Source organism: Nematostella vectensis, chromosome 10, assembly GCF_932526225.1.
Source record: "Nematostella vectensis chromosome 10, jaNemVect1.1, whole genome shotgun sequence".
Lineage (NCBI taxonomy): Eukaryota > Metazoa > Cnidaria > Anthozoa > Actiniaria > Edwardsiidae > Nematostella > Nematostella vectensis.
The window spans coordinates 11267313-11287308 of record NC_064043.1 but is presented as its reverse complement, the minus strand read 5'-3'; the positions used below and the strand labels follow the sequence as shown (position 1 = coordinate 11287308).

The 19996-nt window shown below is 40.6% G+C and overlaps 2 protein-coding genes and 1 long non-coding RNA gene across 7 annotated transcripts; 1 reads left to right on the top strand and 2 right to left on the bottom strand.

The window, feature by feature from the left end:
• Positions 1–769: 769 nt before the first annotated feature.
• On the bottom strand, positions 770–3900 carry LOC5519153 (ADP,ATP carrier protein 3, mitochondrial). Its single transcript, XM_001639081.3, has 3 exons — positions 3743–3900; positions 2660–2882; positions 770–1707 (listed from the first exon to the last, which is right to left on the bottom strand). The coding sequence occupies exons 2-3, from the start codon at positions 2880–2882 to the stop codon at positions 1016–1018; spliced, it is 915 nt and encodes a 304-aa protein (XP_001639131.1). The 5' UTR covers positions 3743–3900; the 3' UTR covers positions 770–1015.
• A 289-nt stretch (positions 3901–4189) lies between these two features.
• On the top strand, positions 4190–17121 carry LOC5519167. 5 transcript variants are annotated; one of them, XM_032363987.2, is made up of 18 exons: positions 4190–4324; positions 4811–5053; positions 5172–5324; positions 6402–6551; positions 6959–7132; positions 7676–7728; positions 8345–8483; positions 8599–8733; positions 8981–9090; positions 9257–9357; positions 9570–9653; positions 9741–10165; positions 10529–11335; positions 11624–11854; positions 12260–13072; positions 14377–14698; positions 15258–15472; positions 15686–17121. In XM_032363987.2, exons 1-18 carry the CDS (start codon positions 4253–4255, stop codon positions 15935–15937), a joined length of 4479 nt encoding a protein of 1492 aa, XP_032219878.2. In that variant the 5' UTR covers positions 4190–4252; the 3' UTR covers positions 15938–17121. The 5 variants fall into 5 exon arrangements, with proteins under 5 accessions (XP_032219878.2, XP_032219877.2, XP_048589200.1 ...); XM_032363986.2 differs by having other exon boundaries at positions 9567–9653; XM_048733243.1 differs by having other exon boundaries at positions 8981–9099.
• On the bottom strand, positions 16443–19933 carry LOC125572985. Its single transcript, XR_007313907.1, has 2 exons — positions 18529–19933; positions 16443–16826 (listed from the first exon to the last, which is right to left on the bottom strand). It is a non-coding gene; the product is annotated as an uncharacterized LOC125572985 (long non-coding RNA).
• Between the last annotated feature and the right edge of the window lie 63 nt (positions 19934–19996).

Genomic DNA, 19996 nt, shown 5'->3' with positions numbered 1-19996 from the left:
TTGCATGTCCGCTTCCCCATGGCCATTACACACTGCATCACTTCAAAGCCCTCAGCAGCTTTGTGCTTTCAGAATACGAGCAAAGTGCAACCCTGACACCTTAGAGACCAACTTAACTGCAGTTTTCAACATCTGCAATCTTTAGCTGACAATTTCCAACAGCTAAATCACCTGGCTTGTCATACAAAATCCTTGAAGTAGATCGATTGGCCAGCACTCAAATCACCTCTCGGCACTGATCAATTCAAAATCACCAAATATAATTGTTAGCATCAATAAGAAGCCAGAATGCATTTTAGCAGTTGGAAATCATTGACAAGAGCAGAATATTGAAAATTGCAGTTGTCGTTACTTCTCACTTTTTAAAAGGATTCCCTCTAGCCTGCTTGCAGAATAACTTGTTAGAGTAAATCATTGACAAGAGCAGCATATTGAAAATTGCAGTTGTCGTTACTTCTCACTTTTTAAAAGGATTCCCTCTAGCCTACTTGCAGAATAACTTGTTAGAGTTCCTCTGCATGGAGGCTAATTTCCTCCTGTGATAGTGAGATGTAAAGGCCCACCATTCCATTGTTTTTTTTTTTTGTGTATTGGTAGTTGTATCATTGAAATAACAATAGTGTATTGGTCAGAAAACTTCAAAGAAATTATCTACAAATGACCTGATACATTGTAGATGAAAAGAATTGGATGCTTTGTGTGACCTGTTACTGAGCATGATCAAAAATGGTGGTGTGATTGGGTGTTCTTTAACAAGTACAATTAAATATTTTACAATTGTGATTTTATTTTATTGACATACTAGAGAAGACCATTACAGCACGTAGTATAAATACATTTTGCAAAGCCACACTGGTGATTTTACAAATTTCTCCTTACAAAAATTGAAACTTCTAAAACCCTAGCAGACAATGCGCTGTGTTTCTCCTATCACTCTTTACAAATTCATTCCACAAGCATTTGCTTGCGCAACACAAAACCCTCTCATGTGGTCCAGATATGTCCGGTAAAGTAATTAGTTTTCCGCAAACCGGAAGTTGACGTACAACTCCTTGAATTTGTCAAATCCAGCAAGTACACCAGCCCCGGCCATACCCCTGAGGATGTTGGCTCCAGCTCCCTTCATCAGCGACATAGCTCCTTCTTTCTTCAAGATCTGGATGGTGCAATCGATAGAGCCCTTGTACTTAACGGCTTCGCCAGAGGTCATCATCATTCTTCGGCGGATGGTGTCGATGGGGTAGGAAGCCAAACCAGCACTGACAGTTACACCATAACCAAGAACAAATGAGATGACGACACCTGCATCCTCACCCAGAAGGATAGGCTTCAGGGTGTCATACAGGCCGAAGTAGAAGCCACGGTACACGATGATCCCGACGCATGAGATGACAAACCCACGGTAAAGACCCACAAGACCATCACTGGCAATGGTTTTCTTGTAGACATCGATCATGCCATTGAACTGGCGCTCTCCTCCTTTCTTTCCTACCTTGGCATCATTGGCTAATCTTGTACGGCAGTAGTCAAGGGAATAGACAAAGAACAGAGACATGGCACCGGCAGCACCACCGGAGGCAATGTTTTTGCTGAACTTGATGGCATTGCTGTCAGTCTTTTTGGGCTTGAAAAGAGCCTTGACTTGATCCTTGAAGGCAAAGTTTAGAGCCTGAGTGGGGAAGTACCTAATGCAGTTTGCCAGGTTACCTGAAATCATAACAAACCATTGGGAAATGCAAAAACAACAGACACTAAATGGTCACTAAATTTCATGTTTGGTAACAATGTCATTTAATTTTAAAGTATGATGAATCCTTTTTACTCTGATAACTCAAGCTCCCTGCTAAACATCAACAAACCTTTTTAAGTACCTGTCTTTTCAACTCGGATTACTCAAACTCTCAGTTAACTGGGTTGGTTTCTTGTCCCCCTTGATAGTGAATGGTGTTGCAACATAACTAGATAGCCTCTAACAAAAACTGTGCAGTAACTGAGGGTAATATCTATATTTAAAAATCTAACTTTAACATTATACTACCAGTTTTACTAAAATTATTGTTCTGATACAAATAATCAAATGTGGGAGAAAATGGTTTCTTGTCCCGTTTGATAGTGAATGGGGTTGCAACATAGCTAGATAGCCTCTAACAAAAACTGTGCAGTAATTGAGGGTAAAATTTATATTTAAAAATCTAACTTGAACATTATACTACCAGTTTTACTAAAATTATTATGTTCTGATACAAATAATCAAATGTGGGAGAAAATGGTTTCTTGTCCCGTTTGATAGTGAATGGGGTTGCAACATAGCTAGATAGCCTCTAACAAAAACTGTGCAGTAATTGAGGGTAAAATTTATATTAAAAAATCTAACTTGAACATTATACTACCAGTTTTACTAAAATTATTGTTCTGATACATCTATTCAAATGCGGGAGAAAATGGTTTCTTGTCCCGTTTGATAGTGAATGGGGTTGCAACATAGCTAGATAGCCTCTAACAAAAACTGTGCAGTAATTGAGGGTGAAATTTATATTTAAAAATCTAACTTGAACATTATACTACCAGTTTTACTAAAATTATTGTTCTGATACATCTATTCAAATGCAGGTGGAAAAGAGTTTACAGCCATTGACCAGTCTCTAAGAATCATGCATACCTCTCCAGAAGGAAAGAAATCCTTCAGATCTGTATGTTCTTGAGGTACAGTCGATGACGCCTTTGTAAGGATGATCCAGGCGTCCTGCTTTCAACATCTCATCCTGGTTCTGGACCAGCAGCTTTACACGCTCAATGGGAGCAGCAGCGGTCTTGGAAATAATGGCGGCAGCACCGCTAAGACCAAAATTCTCAACGAAGTGAAGTTTCTTTTGGCTTGCCATCTATTTAGCAAACGAAATAATTGTAAGAACTGGAGCCAATGAGCAGTGAAACAATGCAACATAGCACCTCCTTCATTAAAAATAACACATTTAGAAATTTGCTATAGAAATGCTATCCCACAAGTGCAAAAACATAAGAGCCGCATGATAATAACAATACTAAATACTTTTTTTTCTGCTTATCCGAGTTGCTATAAACAATCATTTTCATAAATCAATGCGAATGCCGGCGTACCTTTGTCGGATCAGAAGAATGAGAGAGCCATAAAAACTGCGAGCTATTTTTTACACATAAAACCTTTTCTTGTTGTAAAGTAAAAGCGCTGAAACTAGGAATTGTTGCGCAATCTGTCGGGAGGGGAGCTAGCGTAAGTCGGATGTTATCGATAAGTGAGCAAAGAGTCGAGTCATTCGAGTGAATTAGACATGTAACACTAAACTGACCTAGTTTAACGGACAGAAAAAGCATTACAGCAAAGCGTCATCGAGAATGTTCAGACGTAAAAAGAATATAATTATAAATTCCGGGGGAGTATAGTACAAGACCCTTCGTCTTCAAACACGTGAGCGACGAAAACGACGAGAAATGGCGACGACATGCAAGCGGACAGCTAGTTAACATAGGAGAAACCTTAATACAAATAGAGGTATCTCTTTTGATAGTCAAATATATAAAATATGGGTAATGAGGTCGTCTTTAGTAGACAGTAGAAGCTAAGGATGACTTGGTGTTCGATCGAAATGCCGGTGCAATGAAACGGCTAACTCAAAATTTATAAACCCAGGAATCTCCCGATTACTAGCCCCAAACGGCAGAAAATCACGAACTAGAACAAAGAATATGTATTGATCTCACTTACCGCTAAGTATTGAGGGTACAAAGCCTAGGATTGAGATGGTAAAGGGTACGTTAAATGTAGTTTGGTATTCGACCGGCGAAACCGAGTTCGATCAAAGAGGAAGAGCCACGCTGCGCCGACTGGGTAGAAGCCACGCACTGACCACGTGATAGGATGAGATGCTTCACGTGACTACCTCTCTAGGTCCCAGGACTCTGGTGAATACTTTTTAACGCGAGTATAATGAAGTGGAATAACAGCAAACATTGATTTGGGTGAATTTGATTCATTGTGGTACAATATTTTATACATTTTCTAAAAAAAAAAAAAAGAATCAGTTTGAGATCAATAAAAAAAAGAAATATATAAAAGAACTAACACAATCTAAAATATTTTTAAATGTTAATATATGTTAAAACATCGAGCAGGCTTGTGGGTAGTATTTGTTTTGCAAGGAAAGCCTGTCAATATTCGCTTATCAGACCGGAATTAACATTAAAAAATTGTCCTTCAAGTTATTATAACCATTTAATGATGAGAAAGACATTGTTTCCAGGTAGAAAAGGTCTTTTGGAAAAGCTAACTGGAGCTTTAAGGCATGAGGTGGGTGAGAAATGTAAATTAAATCTCTGATTTCAGGCCCGTAACCAGGATTTTGAGCGGGGTAGTTCGTTTTTCCATTTCAGCGGACCAAATTTCCGGTATACCCCTCCCCTCGCCTTATTACATTAGGCAACCAATACTTCAAATAAATTCAATCTTGTATTTAAAATGTTTTTAATAGGGTACTTTTTACATATAGCGGTAATAATAAAGATAATTATTATAAAAAGATTTTTATAGTCATTTTAAAGACATTTTGATGTGCACGGTATATCTCCAGCCAAACGTTATTATATTTTTGATTGCTCTGAGCGGACCTTCAAGCCAGGTGAGTGGGTTCGTCCGAACCCCTCGAACCCCCCCCCCCCCCCCTCCATGGCTACGGGCCTGGATTTTAATTCAAATGGAACTATGAATAATGCCATCCGATCAGCACTTTAAAATCGTCTCATGTAAGCTTTTAAATATGTTGTTTTTCTGATTAAGGAGACGCATGACAAGGAATCGATTGAGATGAATGACTATGACCGGCTATACCTCAGCTTGGCAGAAAAAGGCCTACAAGAATCTTTTACGTCGTTAGTTTATACACATGATGTTCATTCTATCAACGACCTTGAGCGAATGGATACTAAGAAAATTCAAAGCCGCACTCCATGGCAAAGTGCAGAACTTTTTGCAGCAGCTTTAAAGAATGCAAAGAGCTTGGATTTTAACAAATTGGCAATGGTAAACTTTTGTTTATGTAGCTTATACTTCTTTAATAAAAATCCTTCATGTTGAGTGTGTGTAAATTGGTAAATATTGTTTGCTAGAGTATTTACATAACCATGTATTTTTTTTGCAGAATATTGGAAAGGTAGATTATGAAGCCAAACTCAAGGAGGATGGTATTCCCATTATTTCTCTAAAAGATCTTTCAATCACTCAAAGGATAGGACGTGGACCTTACTCTGGCATTGTCAATGAGGCAACATGGGCAAAGCCAAACAGAGAAAAGGTAAAAAAATGGAAAAAATGTTAAGTATTTCTACAGTTTTTAACTTACTAGCTAACTTACTATATTTCATATTAAATGACATAGGAACTCTGGTTATATAAATCAAATTTAATTGCCGTCTTGCTTAATCCCTTAGACCATCGAAAACTAATAAATGCCCCTCCCCCACATTTATTAGATCTTTTACCATACCCAAATGGTGGTTCGACGGACTGTATACATTGCAGTTTGGGTAACAAGGTGTTTGTTATAGTGATGTCTTAAAGGAAAGTTAAGATTCGAAAGGCATGATTTGTGTTGTTATAAAAGAATTAAGGTCTCGGGAAAGGTAAACAACGTGTCCGTGGAAAAAAATATTGTAGCGCCGCAATTTTCACTACATGTACAAACTATATATCAAATAAAAGATTGAATTATCTCCTGCAAGTTTTATTTTTGCGATAGCTAATTCCGGGTTTAAGTTTTGGGGCCTCAAACGCAAAAGTATGGAGATTACTCTAGAGCGTAATGTACCTTGGCATAATTGCGCATGCACTTGCACATAATTGCATCTCAATGACAGATAGATGATCTACCAAAGTGTGTAAGGACTTTTTGTTATTTGACAATGTCAACAAAATATCACGAATCAAAGCTGGAACTCTCATTTCTGGGGAAATTTGGATGGGAAAAGTGCTATAAAAGCGATCTTCAGTCAAAAATCGAAAATTCCTTACACATAATTATCATAATTGTTAGTGTTACATGTCTAATTCACGGCATAATTATCTATCAGATCCCGAAAATTTGAAGGCGATATATTCAAACCCGTCGCGAGGTTACGCCAGACAAGCTCGAGTTCTAGCCTCAAAATAATACGGTAGAAAAGTCAAAGATTTGGCGTGAATTCACGGTCAACAGTACCACGGGAAACAGCAAAGGCCCATATTTAGCCATCTTAGAATGCGATTTCTTATTTTTTTTTTTGCAAAAATAAAGTTTAAGAACAATTCATACAGGTTTTGCAAAAAGCACAAAAACAAAAAGTGGTGTCAAATTTACCAAGACCTTAAGTGTACTAATGGTATTTTTCTCTAGATGAAAGTATGCCTAAGGTTTGCAACAAGTACTCGACAAAGCCAGAACTTTCTCCATGAAGCTAAGATGCTAACAAAGCTGAAACATGATAATATTATCAAGTTACATGGTGTGGTGGTGTTTGGGGCATTTGTTGAATCTATTGGACTGGTGAGTGTTAAGTCCCTGGGGGATGGGGTTTGGGTTCTCCATAAAAGTAGACAGGGCAGATTGTCCTATCTTTTAGGGTATAAAATTCCCTAAACTGCTATCCCTTAGGGGGTATTCAAAGATTTTTCTGATTCTGCCATCCCTTAGGGGTCTCACGCTAATTGATTATCCTAAACCACTCTAAAAGATTCTCATTAGAAAGATGTGCACCATGGCAGTGTGTTTGTTGTACTGCTATCTCTTAGGGTGAGAAATTGGTTTGACTACACCCAAAATGCCCTTAGGGTTAAAATTGATTTTGTCAACTTTGTCAACTTTGTTCCCCCTGGGACAAAGTGTACATCACTATGGTATAGTTTAGATTCTACTTATCATTTAAAGCTTATTACAAGTTCTAATCCTTGCAGGTTTTAGAGCTTTGTCCTCATGGTAATATTATTGAGGGAAGTGAGATACTTACGGTACACAGCTTGTGTAAGATTCTCCCTCAAGCTGTGTCTGTACTCCAATATATTGCAAGCAAGAACTTGATTCACTTCGGACTTAGTGATGCTGCTGTCTTTCTCTTTGCTAAAGACAAAGTGAGTAGTTGGCCTGAAACAATTAATATGTTATCATTGTTGTGTAAATATTTGATGAACAGCAGATACTGTAGTGCAGGCGAGTATCCAGGAATTGCTGAAGGGGGTGCGCAGTCATATGTATCATATGAAGATAGGATAATTTTTTACAGTTTTTCAATAATCTTTCAATAAGGAATGACCTAGTTTTTGACTGCCAAGGGTGTACGTGTGCCTTAAGGGCATATAGATGATGGAATCAGGGACAAGAGGACATGTCAAAATTATAAACCTGTCTACCAAAGGGAACCGGATGTTTGACATGTGTTTTGATGTACAAAGGATGAAGTCCCTCTCCCCAAACCCAGACAAAAAGTGTTATCCAAACTTTTTTCGCTTTTGCCATCTAATGTGTACTATCATCTGTTAACTTCTCTTTTGAGAGTTCGACTTATCACTTTCCTTGCAGCAGGAAAACTATTTTATTGTTTTAAAATATGCAGTTTTGCTGATATTTGTAACAAAATAGGAATTCTAAAAGAAATTATTATTTTTTCTTTTCAGATTAAAATATCTGCATTTTGGGGCTGCCATCCACAAGAAAAAGTAGCCTCAATGTATGTTCCATTCTGAGAATAATAATTCTTTGATATGGAGGGATGATCCATTTTACATATTGGACAAATGGGTTTTATTATTCATTGCTTGAATGCCATGCACTAGGATCTCCCACTCACATGCCACCTGGAGTAACAATGATAAACCTGATAAACCTTGTTTGCAGTTCCCAGTAATACCCCTCATATCAATCAATGGCTGTCGTTTTTCTATATAGTCTAAAAGAGCGTGGGGTGAGAGCGCGGGAGACCTGTGATATTCTAAAACGATATGGACTAGGCTCCATTTCCATGATGGCTGCCGGCAAAATTGTAGTAAACACGAATTCCTGCAAGTTTACGTTGAAATTCTCGACTTACAAAGCTCTAGAGCGATAAAAAAAGTGAAAAAATGATTAAAGCGGACCTCCAAATATAGTATGTAATGCCTAATAAGGAAATGACTGAGCGAGCTAGAAAAACAACAGTTTTTAGCACAAGATTGACTGATATGTTTGCTTGTTTTATGATAATGGCTCAAACTCACCTATAACATGGATGAACCCAAAGCACTAGCTCTAACATCAAGATACAAACAGACTTTACAGCTGATTCCAGTGCTTTCTGTGATTTGTAGAAGCCCCGCCCAGATCCCCTGGCTTGGTAATTCAACAATACGCAACAAGGCTGACATGGTGGCATGGTTTGCTTACTTTGCTGAGAGGGTTTGTCATGTCATACAGAAGAGCAAAATAGTCAATGCTGTTCAGAGAAAGGTATATGTCACAATCATACAATGAAAAGCGACAGGTGTATGGGTCATTGCTATACGTTTTATTATAAAATTATAAAGTGTAGCTTAACCTTTTTTATTTGGAAATTTTTTTTTAGGAAAGTGCTGGAAAGACATATTTCAGTTTGGTTTGTCCGGAAGTAATGTATACCCTGTTGGATCGATGTAGTAAGGCCTCACACAAACTGGGTCGCCCTTCACTTGAGGAGATCATGGCATTTGTCACTAGCAAGGTCAGGAATCCATCTAAATTATTTCATTTACAATTGTAGATGTCCTGAAATAGGACAAAAACATTGTTTTTTTTTTAAAGAAGTAGCCGGTGCTTGGAAAATAGTGGCTGGCATTTCCGGCTAAATGAAACCCCTGAGGGGAATTTCTGAAGAGGACACATCTAATAAATTTCATATAAAATTCCCGTCACCTCCACTTCTTGGATCTGCTATTGAAGGCTGATATTTGTTTTATGCTTACCTGTAGAGTTTCCCTCCAATAGTCCAAATGACTGGTAGCTACACATCAACTGCTGTTGGAGACTTGTCTTTCGACAATGGCGAACAGGTCCTTCTTATCTCGAAAAACTGCACAAGGTTTGTAGAGTAAGATAACCCTCATATGCATTTTTAGACTCCCCAAAAACAAAAACAAAAACAGTCGCCATAGCAGACCCTGTTGAATTCCAATAGGCTTAACTGTTCGTATTGCTCGTCGATTCAATCTTTCTGCATGACTTGTCATAGATCCATTTCTCTCCAGCAAATCTCACAAGTCTGGGGAAGATCTTTGGTTTGGCGAAAAAGAAGACGGCCAGCTGGGGCTTTTTGATAGTTCCATGGCAACCATACTAAACCCTGAAGGTATGCTCTTACTGTCTACTGTTATAAGAAGTCACTGCACATTCTAGTAATAGTAAAGAAATAAAACCGACTTGTGAACATTTCTTACATATGTAGGACCAAACATTTACACCGCATATTTACAGTACAGTAAATTTTCTTTTGATATAGCACGCTTTTAGGTATAATTTTGATAAAAGTGAAGTAACGCCCATTTTTTGCTGGATCAGTAGGGCCAACTTCTGAGTTGAGCCAGCAATCTGTTCCAGTGGCAGACGGCGATGAGCGTCCACCGTCTGAGGAACTTTCTGGACAGGGTGAGAGATGCATCATTGAATAATGAACGATGGAAATAGCCATTGCATTATTTTAACTACTTATCTACACATGCTTATAATATCTAGTCCCGGTTGAAATCACTGCGCGAGGGCCTGAGGCGGAGCATGCGTACCGAAAGGCGCTGCTTGAAGGCAAGGTCCAGGTGTATCGCGGGCGCATCATGCTGATTGGTCAAGATCGCGCGGGAAAGACGAGTCTGAAAAAGTCTCTGCTCGGACTTCCATTTGACCCTCGTGAAGTGAGCACCGAGGGAATCGAGGTGGATCCATCTACATTTGAGGTGGATATAGACCAAGTGAAAAACTGGCGTCCAACTAGTAGAAAGGCGTTAGCCTCAGAATTTGCTGATGACATCGCACGCATAATGGTGGATGAGTTAACAAGAAAGGAGCCAGAAGAGAAACAGCAGCATGATGAGCTACACCAATCACAACAATCCCTCCCAGACCACGAGCATTCCAGTCACGATGAACAAACCAAGTTGAATCAGGTAAAGTGTCGTTACATTCTAAAGTATCCTAATAATATAAATTACTTTTCATAATATATTTGTCACCATTAAGGTATTCCGGTATTGCAGGATTCACTCAATTCACCAGTTTTGCAGTGGTACAAGTATGTCCTCTGGGTCGGGCGCGGACACTTATCAGCTGTCTAGCTTTTCCTCTACTGTGATAAATCTAAGCTGAGGAATGCTGAGGAATCGATGTTACAAATACTGGCAGATGACACATTTACTCTATTCCGACTTATTGTTTATTAATTTATTTTGTTCAAACTCTGTTGCCTGTTTTTTTTTTTTTTTTTTTTTTTTTTGTAGTTTTCGCTGACATAGACTTTTGTTTTCTTATAGGATGATTCTAGATCAAGATCGGATACACCTCCGTTACCCAACGACGTTGCCGAAGAACAAAACGAAACTACTTTTTCTTGCGAGGCCTCCGCTTCTAAAGAATTATCCGCTGAAGAACCCGAAGTATCCCTAGACAACTTGCAAATCAAAATCCAAGACGCGATTCCAGAGGACGTGACAAACTTGGTAATCCAGTACCTTCAGAACGTGGATATTAACCAGGAATATCCAGCAAGTCGGGAGACAGTAGTCAGTATCTGGGACTTTGCTGGGCAACATCTGTACTACGCCTCTCATCCTGTCTTCCTGTCACCCAGGGCAGTGTACCTTCTAGTGTATAACCTGAAGAAAGACTTAAACGCTGAAGCAGAGCCTTGCGTGCGCCAGGGAGTTTATGACGTCTTGCTGGAAAACCCTGACCGACAGACTAATCTGGAAGGTATCTTATCATGGTTAGTTTCCATCCATAGCATTCAACGAGGAGACGAGGATGGAGATAGCGATGTTGTAAAGGATGAAGGCAAAACGGACCAGAAGCTTCCGTATTTGCGGCCACCAGTTATCATAGTTGGAACCCACGAGGACATGGCCTTCGAGGATCCCAAGAAGATGGAGATGCACATTAAAAAAAGTCTTCAAGGGAAAAGCTATCAGCAGCACGTGGTTAAGCCGTTTGTTGTCGTGAACAACACTCTCTCATCAGGAGATAAGGGAGTTCAGCTCCTGCAAAAGACCATCGGTGAAGTGCTTAGGACGGAACCTTATATGGGAGAAGATGTACCTGTGCGCTGGTTCAACTTCGAGAAGGTTTGTCTTGGTTATACAAGCTTTTACCACTCAGAATGGATTATTTTTGCGTTTATAATTCTAGGATATCACATAATTTATACCTGCTTAGGGATAGCTTAGACGCTGGTTTTAATTCCAGCCATTTTAAATTGCTAATTCACTTTTTTAATCCTATTATGTTAAGCTAGCATCATTTCGCTCTTTAGGAACACTATGTACTGTGTTCTCAAATTACAATGGAAGGTGGTTTTCGAGTTGGTACGACCCTCATATTTCAGTCAGTTTAAGTGTTTGTTTACTTTACAGGTAGTGGAGACTCTAGTGCAGGGGAAAACCTACCATCTCGCCCTGACAGACCTTGAGAGAATTGTCAACGAAGTTTGCTTCATCGACGACAGTCGAGAGATATCCGCCATGTTGAATTTCTACCATGACCTTGGGGTCATCGTAATGCATGGTGGGACGGTGGTACTGCAAGCTCAGTGGCTAATAGATCTGTTTAGACGTCTGATTACCATCAGGCCTTTTGATGAGCAGGTAAGCGGTGTCAGCGGTAAATATGGGCATAATATAGGCTTTCCATCCCTTAAAGGAGCGCCATCGGAACCTAAACAGCTTTAAGCCGCATTGTCACCAGTTTACCTCCGGAGGTTCGACGGAAACCTCAACCGACAGAAGACAAAGCAATCTATTAGAATCCGCGTAATAAAACAGGCCATCCGCTCTAAATTATCAGTCACATCCTCAAAAAAACTTCCAATAGACACACTGCTTTTACAATTTAAAATATTTTCCGCGTTTTCCGTTAAAAATCATCGAAGATTGTTACGTAATCGAACGGAAGTCAACTGGTAACAATGCGGCTTCAAGTGACATTGGTATGTGTCTTGTAAAAAAGTTTCCAACATTGTCTTCATTAATGCTTTTATTTTTTTTACTTAGAACGCCTTGTTTGCGGAGTACTGGGCCGAGCTGGAGGAAAATGGAATTTTGCATATGGCGTTAGCCGAGCACGTGTTCAGCGAGGTAGTGGCCAGCGGTCACTCCCAGGAGGACATCTTGGCCATGATGGAGCATTACGGCCTCATCGCCAGGTTTAACATCATCGGGGGCTCGGACAGTAAGCGCTATTTCGTCCCTGCTCAGCTAAGTTCCTCCCCGGAAGGTATCGTTGATGTGACGCCTTCTCCTGGTGACGCATGCGCATTGTACGTTCATTTCCAAGACGGTTTTGTCCCACATGGATTGTACACGATGCTCATATCTAAATTCATCTCTTGGATTTCTAGCGGAGAGTGTAAAAATGAACCAAACTTATATAGAAACGTCTCCAGGTTTATTATTGGTGCTGAAGCAGACTACGAATTGATAATTGTTTGCCGAAAAAGCTACATCAAGATTGTGTTACAGTCAATAGCAACAGACTGCGATGACGAGGAAGCAGCTACTGTGTCACGCTCTCCTGTGTCACGCTCCCCCGCGCCAGTCATCCGGGCCTTTATTGAGCAAACCTTACAAGACATGTCACTTGAATGCCCTTGGCTCCGAAACATGCGTTACCAGTTTTGCGTGATGTGCCCATCATGCATCGCGGGCCCCAAGCCTTGTCAGAAGCATCGAGTCGCTTCGTGTGCAGACGACGACTGTATTCATTTGCTGCCGATAAATTCCGGCCGAGTTTTGATTTGTAAAAAGAGTTACGGCAAGGGTTCGCGGCCCAAAGCACACGGCCTGGAGGATTGGTACCAAATCGAGGTAGTGAGTCAAGAAGTTCATGTATTCATTGCATTGCTGGTCAAGGTAGCGCGCGTCGCATGGTTAGCTGTGTGGCCACGGTAAGGCGCGTCGCATGGTTAACTTTGTATTGGTGGCCACGGTAGCGTGCGTCGCATGGTTAACTTTGTATTGGTGGTCACGGTATTGCGCGTCGCATGGTTAGCTTTGTCTTGGTGGCCACGGTAATCCGCGTCGCATGGTTAACTTTGTATTGGTGGCCACGTTAGTGCGCGTCGCATGGTTAACTTTATATTGCTGGTCATGGTAGCGCACGTCGTATGGTTAACATTGTAATGTTGGTCTCGGTAGCGCACGTCGTATGGTTAACTTTGTATTGCTGGTCAAGGTAGCGCGCGTCACATGGTTAGCTTTGTCTTGGTGGCCACGGTAGTGCGCTTCGCATGGTAAACTTTGTATTGGTGGCCACGGTAGCGTGCGTCGCATGGTAAACTTTGTATTCGTGGTCATCGTAGCGCGCGTCACATGGTTAACTTTGTATTGGTGGCCACGTTAGTGCGCGTCGCATGGTTAACTTTATATTGCTGGTCATGGTAGCGCACGTCGTATGGTTAACATTGTAATGTTGGTCTCGGTAGCGCACGTCGTATGGTTAACTTTGTATTGCTGGTCAAGGTAGCGCGCGTCACATGGTTAGCTTTGTCTTGGTGGCCACGGTAGTGCGCTTCGCATGGTAAACTTTGTATTGGTGGCCACGGTAGCGTGCGTCGCATGGTAAACTTTGTATTCGTGGTCATCGTAGCGCGCGTCACATGGTTAACTTTGTATTGGTGGCCACGTTAGTGCGCGTCGCATGGTTAACTTTATATTGCTGGTCATGGTAGCGCACGTCGTATGGTTAACATTGTAATGTTGGTCTCGGTAGCGCACGTCGTATGGTTAACTTTGTATTGCTGGTCAAGGTAGCGCGCGTCACATGGTTAGCTTTGTCTTGGTGGCCACGGTAGTGCGCTTCGCATGGTAAACTTTGTATTGGTGGCCACGGTAGCGTGCGTCGCATGGTAAACTTTGTATTCGTGGTCATCGTAGCGCGCGTCACATGGTAAACTTTGTCTTGATGGCCACGGTAGCGTGCGTCGCACTATGATATCTGGGTTTGTTTTAATTGCATTTATTTGCTCTTTTATTTGATACCCATACGGCAACGACGCGGGTTACGACCTCAAGTATGGATTATCCAGTGCAACCTTATTTGAACGTGTGGAAACGGCCTGGTAGTTAAAAAACATCTGAAGATTTGCATCATTTTTTTTGTTTGTTTTCAGACGTCTTCAGAGCCGCTCCCTAAGTCTGGGTCGAGCATCGTGTCACGAGACACCTTTATGCTCCTGGCCCGTGAGATAGGCCCCGCATGGAAAGCCCTGGGACGAGCGCTCCTATTGGACAACGCCGAATTGGACCAAATCGAAGCTGATGAGAAGCAACTGTACGAGCAATCCTTCCTGGTGCTGCGCCGCTGGCATGAGATCAATGCGTCAGCGGCTACACTCGATAATCTGGGAAGAGCACTGGTCAAGGTTGGACGCGGAGACCTGGGGAGGAAGCACTGCGGTGACGCACTTCAGGGGGCTGAGGCATGCGCGCAAGGTACGACGGGCTGTTGTGTAAAATTATTCGTTTCTGAGTTTTGACTAACCCTTGGGCAGACGCCGTTCTATGGGCTGTTCCAATGCAAATAAACCAAGTCGACTTTTTTCAGTCCCATTAACACTTGCATTAGACACAGAACAGCGTTTGAATAGCGACTTTTAGAATTTAGAAAAAGACAGTTTGGGCGCCGAAACGCAGTGTAAATTACAGCGAAATGTCTTCAAATGCCACCATAATGAAAACAAGAATACTTTTTCTTTGCGTGTTTGTGGCAGTAGTTTAAACCGAAAAAAGAAATTGGTGCGGTCTTCTGTCATCCGCCGTTTCGTCATTCTAGCAAAGTGTGAAAAAGCACTATTTTCATTGGCTGATTTGGGAAAACCAATGCGACATTTTCGATTTAATTCGTTTTTTAGATGGTTATTTCGAGATTTTAGCACATTATGTGCCTTATAAGTGGAATGTTATTTGAAAACAACAATGGTGTGGCAGACAAGCTTTTATATTCCGTGCATAAATCCTGTTTACTCATGGGAATGTACCTTATCATTCAAAGACTCGACCGATTCAGCAAAGGCACCAATCCCCGTGGCTAGTCCTAGTTCCAGTCCCCCGGTATTTCTCTCGTACCAGTGGGACATGCAGAAAACTGCGCTAGAGCTGGGTCGCCAGCTGCGGGAGGCTGGTATCGAGTGCTGGATGGACGTGGGGCAGATGGGAGGCGGGGACTTTCTCTACGCCTCCATAGACGCCGGCGTCAGAGGCGCCAAGGTAAGGCTGTCACGTGATCATGCCACGCTTACTTTTCCGTGACGCACGTGTCTGACTCTTGCGACTCTGTTACCCTCACCTTGTGTGCCAAATCTTACTTCTTTCTGTTCGACACCAGGCTGACTTATGTGGATCGATCGCTTGCGTGACCTGGCTGTGAAGTCACGCCATGCCTAGGGCGTTGCTAATCAGTTATTGTGCATTTCCTTAAAGGTAATGCTGTGTTGCGTGACGTCGCGCTACTGTGCCTCTGAGAACTGTCAATGCGAGGCGACACTGGGTGGTCTACTGAAGAAGCCGATAATCCCGCTTCTGTTCGAGGAGATCCCGTGGCCACCCGCGGGTCAGCTGGGACCCGTGTTTGCTAAGCTGTTATATATTGATATGACCCAGTGTTCCGAGAACATTCCTTCTCAGAAATTCCAAGAATTAGTGCAAAGAATCGAGAAGTATTGCTCAAAGTGATATAAAAAAAAAAACAGTTATCCGCAGGTTTGCGGGACAATAGTACGTTTCAGTGCTTTTATCATTTTATTCCAATCTATTTTCTGGCGTTTTTACTTGATTTCCTGTGCTTGTACATGAACTATCAGGAGGCGTGGGATCTGGGACGAGGAGATTATCCTTTTGACGTCACAACTTTTGCCAGCTAAGGAAACCCGATAATTCTTTCTGAGGAATTATTGGGAGATAAGGGATGGACGCTGATTATACCTTCCTGAAAGTAGCTTAATTCATGATACTGTGTAATAACGCGCCATAAAGTAAAGCTAACTCGGCGCGTTTAATAAGTCAGGCTAACTTTGACGCCTCAATTGGTTCTTGCAAGCTAGGTTGTGGAACCAAAATGTAACATTAACTGTAAATAGCGAAAAGAAAACGCTGTCTCATTTTTCTAAAAAGAATCGACAACTTAAAATAAAGCAAACTAATAAAGCTTTAAAATAAAGCAAACTATACAAAGCATAAATAGCTTCACTGCCAACTTTATTTATATCACATTACTAACGTGCAGCTATACTAGTAACAGGATATCATAACATACACCTAGGACATATCTAACGGAGCGAGGTACATCTGAGAAAATATATGGCAAAGGTCCCGTATATGACGTAATCTTCGTGTAATGTTCGGGCTTGCATCGTGTCTACTTCGTGTTACAATTTTGACGACAGTGCGAGGCGAATAAAGTGCACCCACGGCACTGGTGACCGTGGCAGAACTGACGGCACATGTAGTAGAGCTCTTCGCAACCCTCCATACATCCTTGATAGGAAGGCTTGGCTTGAGCCTCACGGGCCTCGTGGACCACGAGGGCCAGTCCAACGAGACAGAGGAAAACTGAGAACTTCATCTGAAAGAAAAAGACACTAAATAGTGACCAAACACCGGAAGCCGAAGCCCGTGAGATTTTAAGATTCTGTACTCTATCCTGTGAATGCCACTGATATTAAACTATTTTTTATAAGAATTTTTAGTTGAGGGCTGGTCGTTCTTAATTTCGGAGCTGAGAGGCTGAGAAAGTTCTTTACGAGTTATTAGGAAAGGAATTACACAAATGATCAATAGCTATAATATCAAGGTTGTTATTATAAATACAATTTAATTCTATATTTCAGAACGCATCAAAATAAAAAAACAGTTTTTTTTGCTATCTGAGCCACGTCATTGGTCGTTCCTGTAAAAAGTTTTTTTTTTTTTTAATGAATACCAAGATTGCTAGGATGAGATACGACTTCATATTCGATTGACTTCTACCTAGACGGCGTTTTGTATGGTATTTTCATCACGAGCAAGTCGTATTTTTCGTTGATCTCAATTTTAGCGAGGCACATTGTAAAAGCGTCGGTATCAGGTGCGTAGTCATAGGTATCACATGGAAAAAGCATAGTATTTGAAGATTCCTTAATAAGAAATGACCCACTTTTTGGTCGCCAAGGGGGGATGCGCGCGCACCCTATGTACGCGCCTGTCAACAACCGCTATTTTGTCATCCTAGAAGTATGATAATGAGTGAGAAGGCATCCGCTTTGAAAGACTGATTTGAGGATACGATTAGGATTTGTTCGATTGAATCTGTTTTAGTAACGCACGAAGTCTTGTTTTTAGTTTTTTTTTTTTTTTTTTGCACGATTTGTCTCCTAATATCGAATGAAAACAATAACGAAGGCGTATCTTTCTGGTTTCACTCCACCATAGTAGGAAACTATATGATTCCACTTTGTACCACCCCGTCGGGAGTAATCGCGTACTTGTAGAAAGTATACGAGTACACTAAACTGTATCTTCGCTAACGAGGTTTTATTTAGTCTCTCTATAAAAAGCAATCGACAGAAATTATGAAAGACTAACAGTACTTAAATTTAAATAAGCCTGTATTATTTTATTCCTCTTTATAACTACATAAGATGAATTGAAGAAAAACAAATACAGTCCCAAAACCTCCGTGGAATTATACAAATCAGTTATGCAAAAGTGATGCCACTCAATGTAATAGTGTTTTCCTCTTTTTTAAACAATCTAGTTGCTGCTGAAATAATTGTTGAATGAATCGTAAAGTTCAAACTGAAGGTTAATAAAAAAAAAAACAGAAAGAGAACACATGAGCGCATATCTGTAATGGCCTTGAGAGGGTGTTGACTGTCAGACAACAGGACATGGAAAAACATGTGAGCAAGGCAATAATGATTGAACCGGAGGACATTAACAATTCATTGCAATAAGAGATAAATTGTGACAAAAATAAAAATAAAATAATAAAATATTGTATCCCTGGATTTTCTATTTTGGTTTGGTTTTGATTTTCTTATTTCTCTATTTTGGGGAAGTACTTGATACTTCAGCGCGTCGAAGCCATTTTCACTACTTTGCTAATTAAAAAAGAATGATCAATAAAGTTAATAAGATAATAGTCATTTTCTTTTCAAACTAATGGGTTGTAATATGATATTTCTGTTATTACCAAATTTAATGAATAAAAGATACAAATTAAGGCCTTGAATGCCTATTTTCCTCTACAATTTCTTCTTGTACGAGTACGGTTATTCACATCTTACCTTGTTTATGTCAGGCTGGTGATTTGAGAATCAGCGACTCGTCTGTCTTAGTGTCTCGTCTAGCGCGTCGAGCTGTTTTTATAGGTTGTTAAAACACACTATGTCCTAATAACACGTCTACATGACCACTGACAACACGGAAACGCCTGTCCGGGTAAAAGAAACTACCCCACTGCAATAGGCTAGGACAATCAGAAAAACAACTCAAGAAATTTCCACACAATCCTTCCCGTCTCTTATTCTGAAATCAATATTTGACAAGCGAAAACCTTTTTTTAATATGAGGAAAGTGATCCCATTGTAAAATCATAGGTTAATTTTGTAGAATCGACCCTTTTAAAGTTGGCCAAGTTAGATAAATTGAACTGAACTGTCCCAGTTAAAAAAATAATAATTGTGATAGAATACCAACCAAATGCTAAGTTTCTATCAACATTGATACGAGAATCGTATTTTTGTCAATTTGCGAAGTTTGTATTGATAAATTACAAACTATAAATGACACAAATTCTTCCGGGATTACTCTTGAATGGCCTCCTATTGTCACGAACACTTCCATGTGGGATATTGACTTTTAATTACACGTCTGTCGGAAGCAAGAGCGGAAAGAGTATTACTCAAGAGAGAAGGTATGAAAGTTCAATTCTCACGCGCACTTGTAAAAACTGATAATCGTAACACGCAATTCCGGTCAACCAACGTAACCAAGGGACCATTTGATATTTGAGATAACATGTTCCAGTCCATTCCAGCCAGCTGAGTTACTGACTCGATTTTATTTTCTCTGGAATTTCGCCTTGCCTTTAGCCTAAGTGTGCTTGTTTTCAATTTCTATTCAAATGATTTAGGGTGGCTCGAACATTTATTTATTTATTTCCGTAACTTACACCACAGACATCAATGTTCGTTAATTTGTGCACTAATAGTCAGTCATTTTTTATAAGAACTTTTTTAAATACTAGGAACATGTCGAGGCTCAGATGGCAGTGTGATGCGTTCCTAAATGCAGAATCAAATTGTGTTCATAACTACATTGGGTATTTCCTATATACATCTCTAATATATATGCGCGCAATTAAGAGAAACTAGAGCGAACAGGTTTGACCTAGAAAAAAAAAATTCTCGCCCTCAAGCACCTTCCCGACGGTAGCCATAGCCGTCGATTTTATCTAGTTTTTATAGAGGCCAGCGAGTCCTTTTCTTCCTATTTTGTTTGTTGTGGCTTACTATGAGATTTTCCAGGATACATTACTTCAACCCTATCCGCTTATTTAAGCCCACTCTTAAACATGCCCTCACCCCTTAACGTCCCCCCTTAAATAAGAAACATGGACGCTTGAACTCGTAACGTAAACGATCTAACAAACGTCCCCTACCTAAAGAACGCCCTCCCCTAGCTTACAAGTTTGTATCACCCCGCCCCCCCCCCCCCCCCCCCCTATCCCGCTTCCCTCTTAGCTAAAAAAAT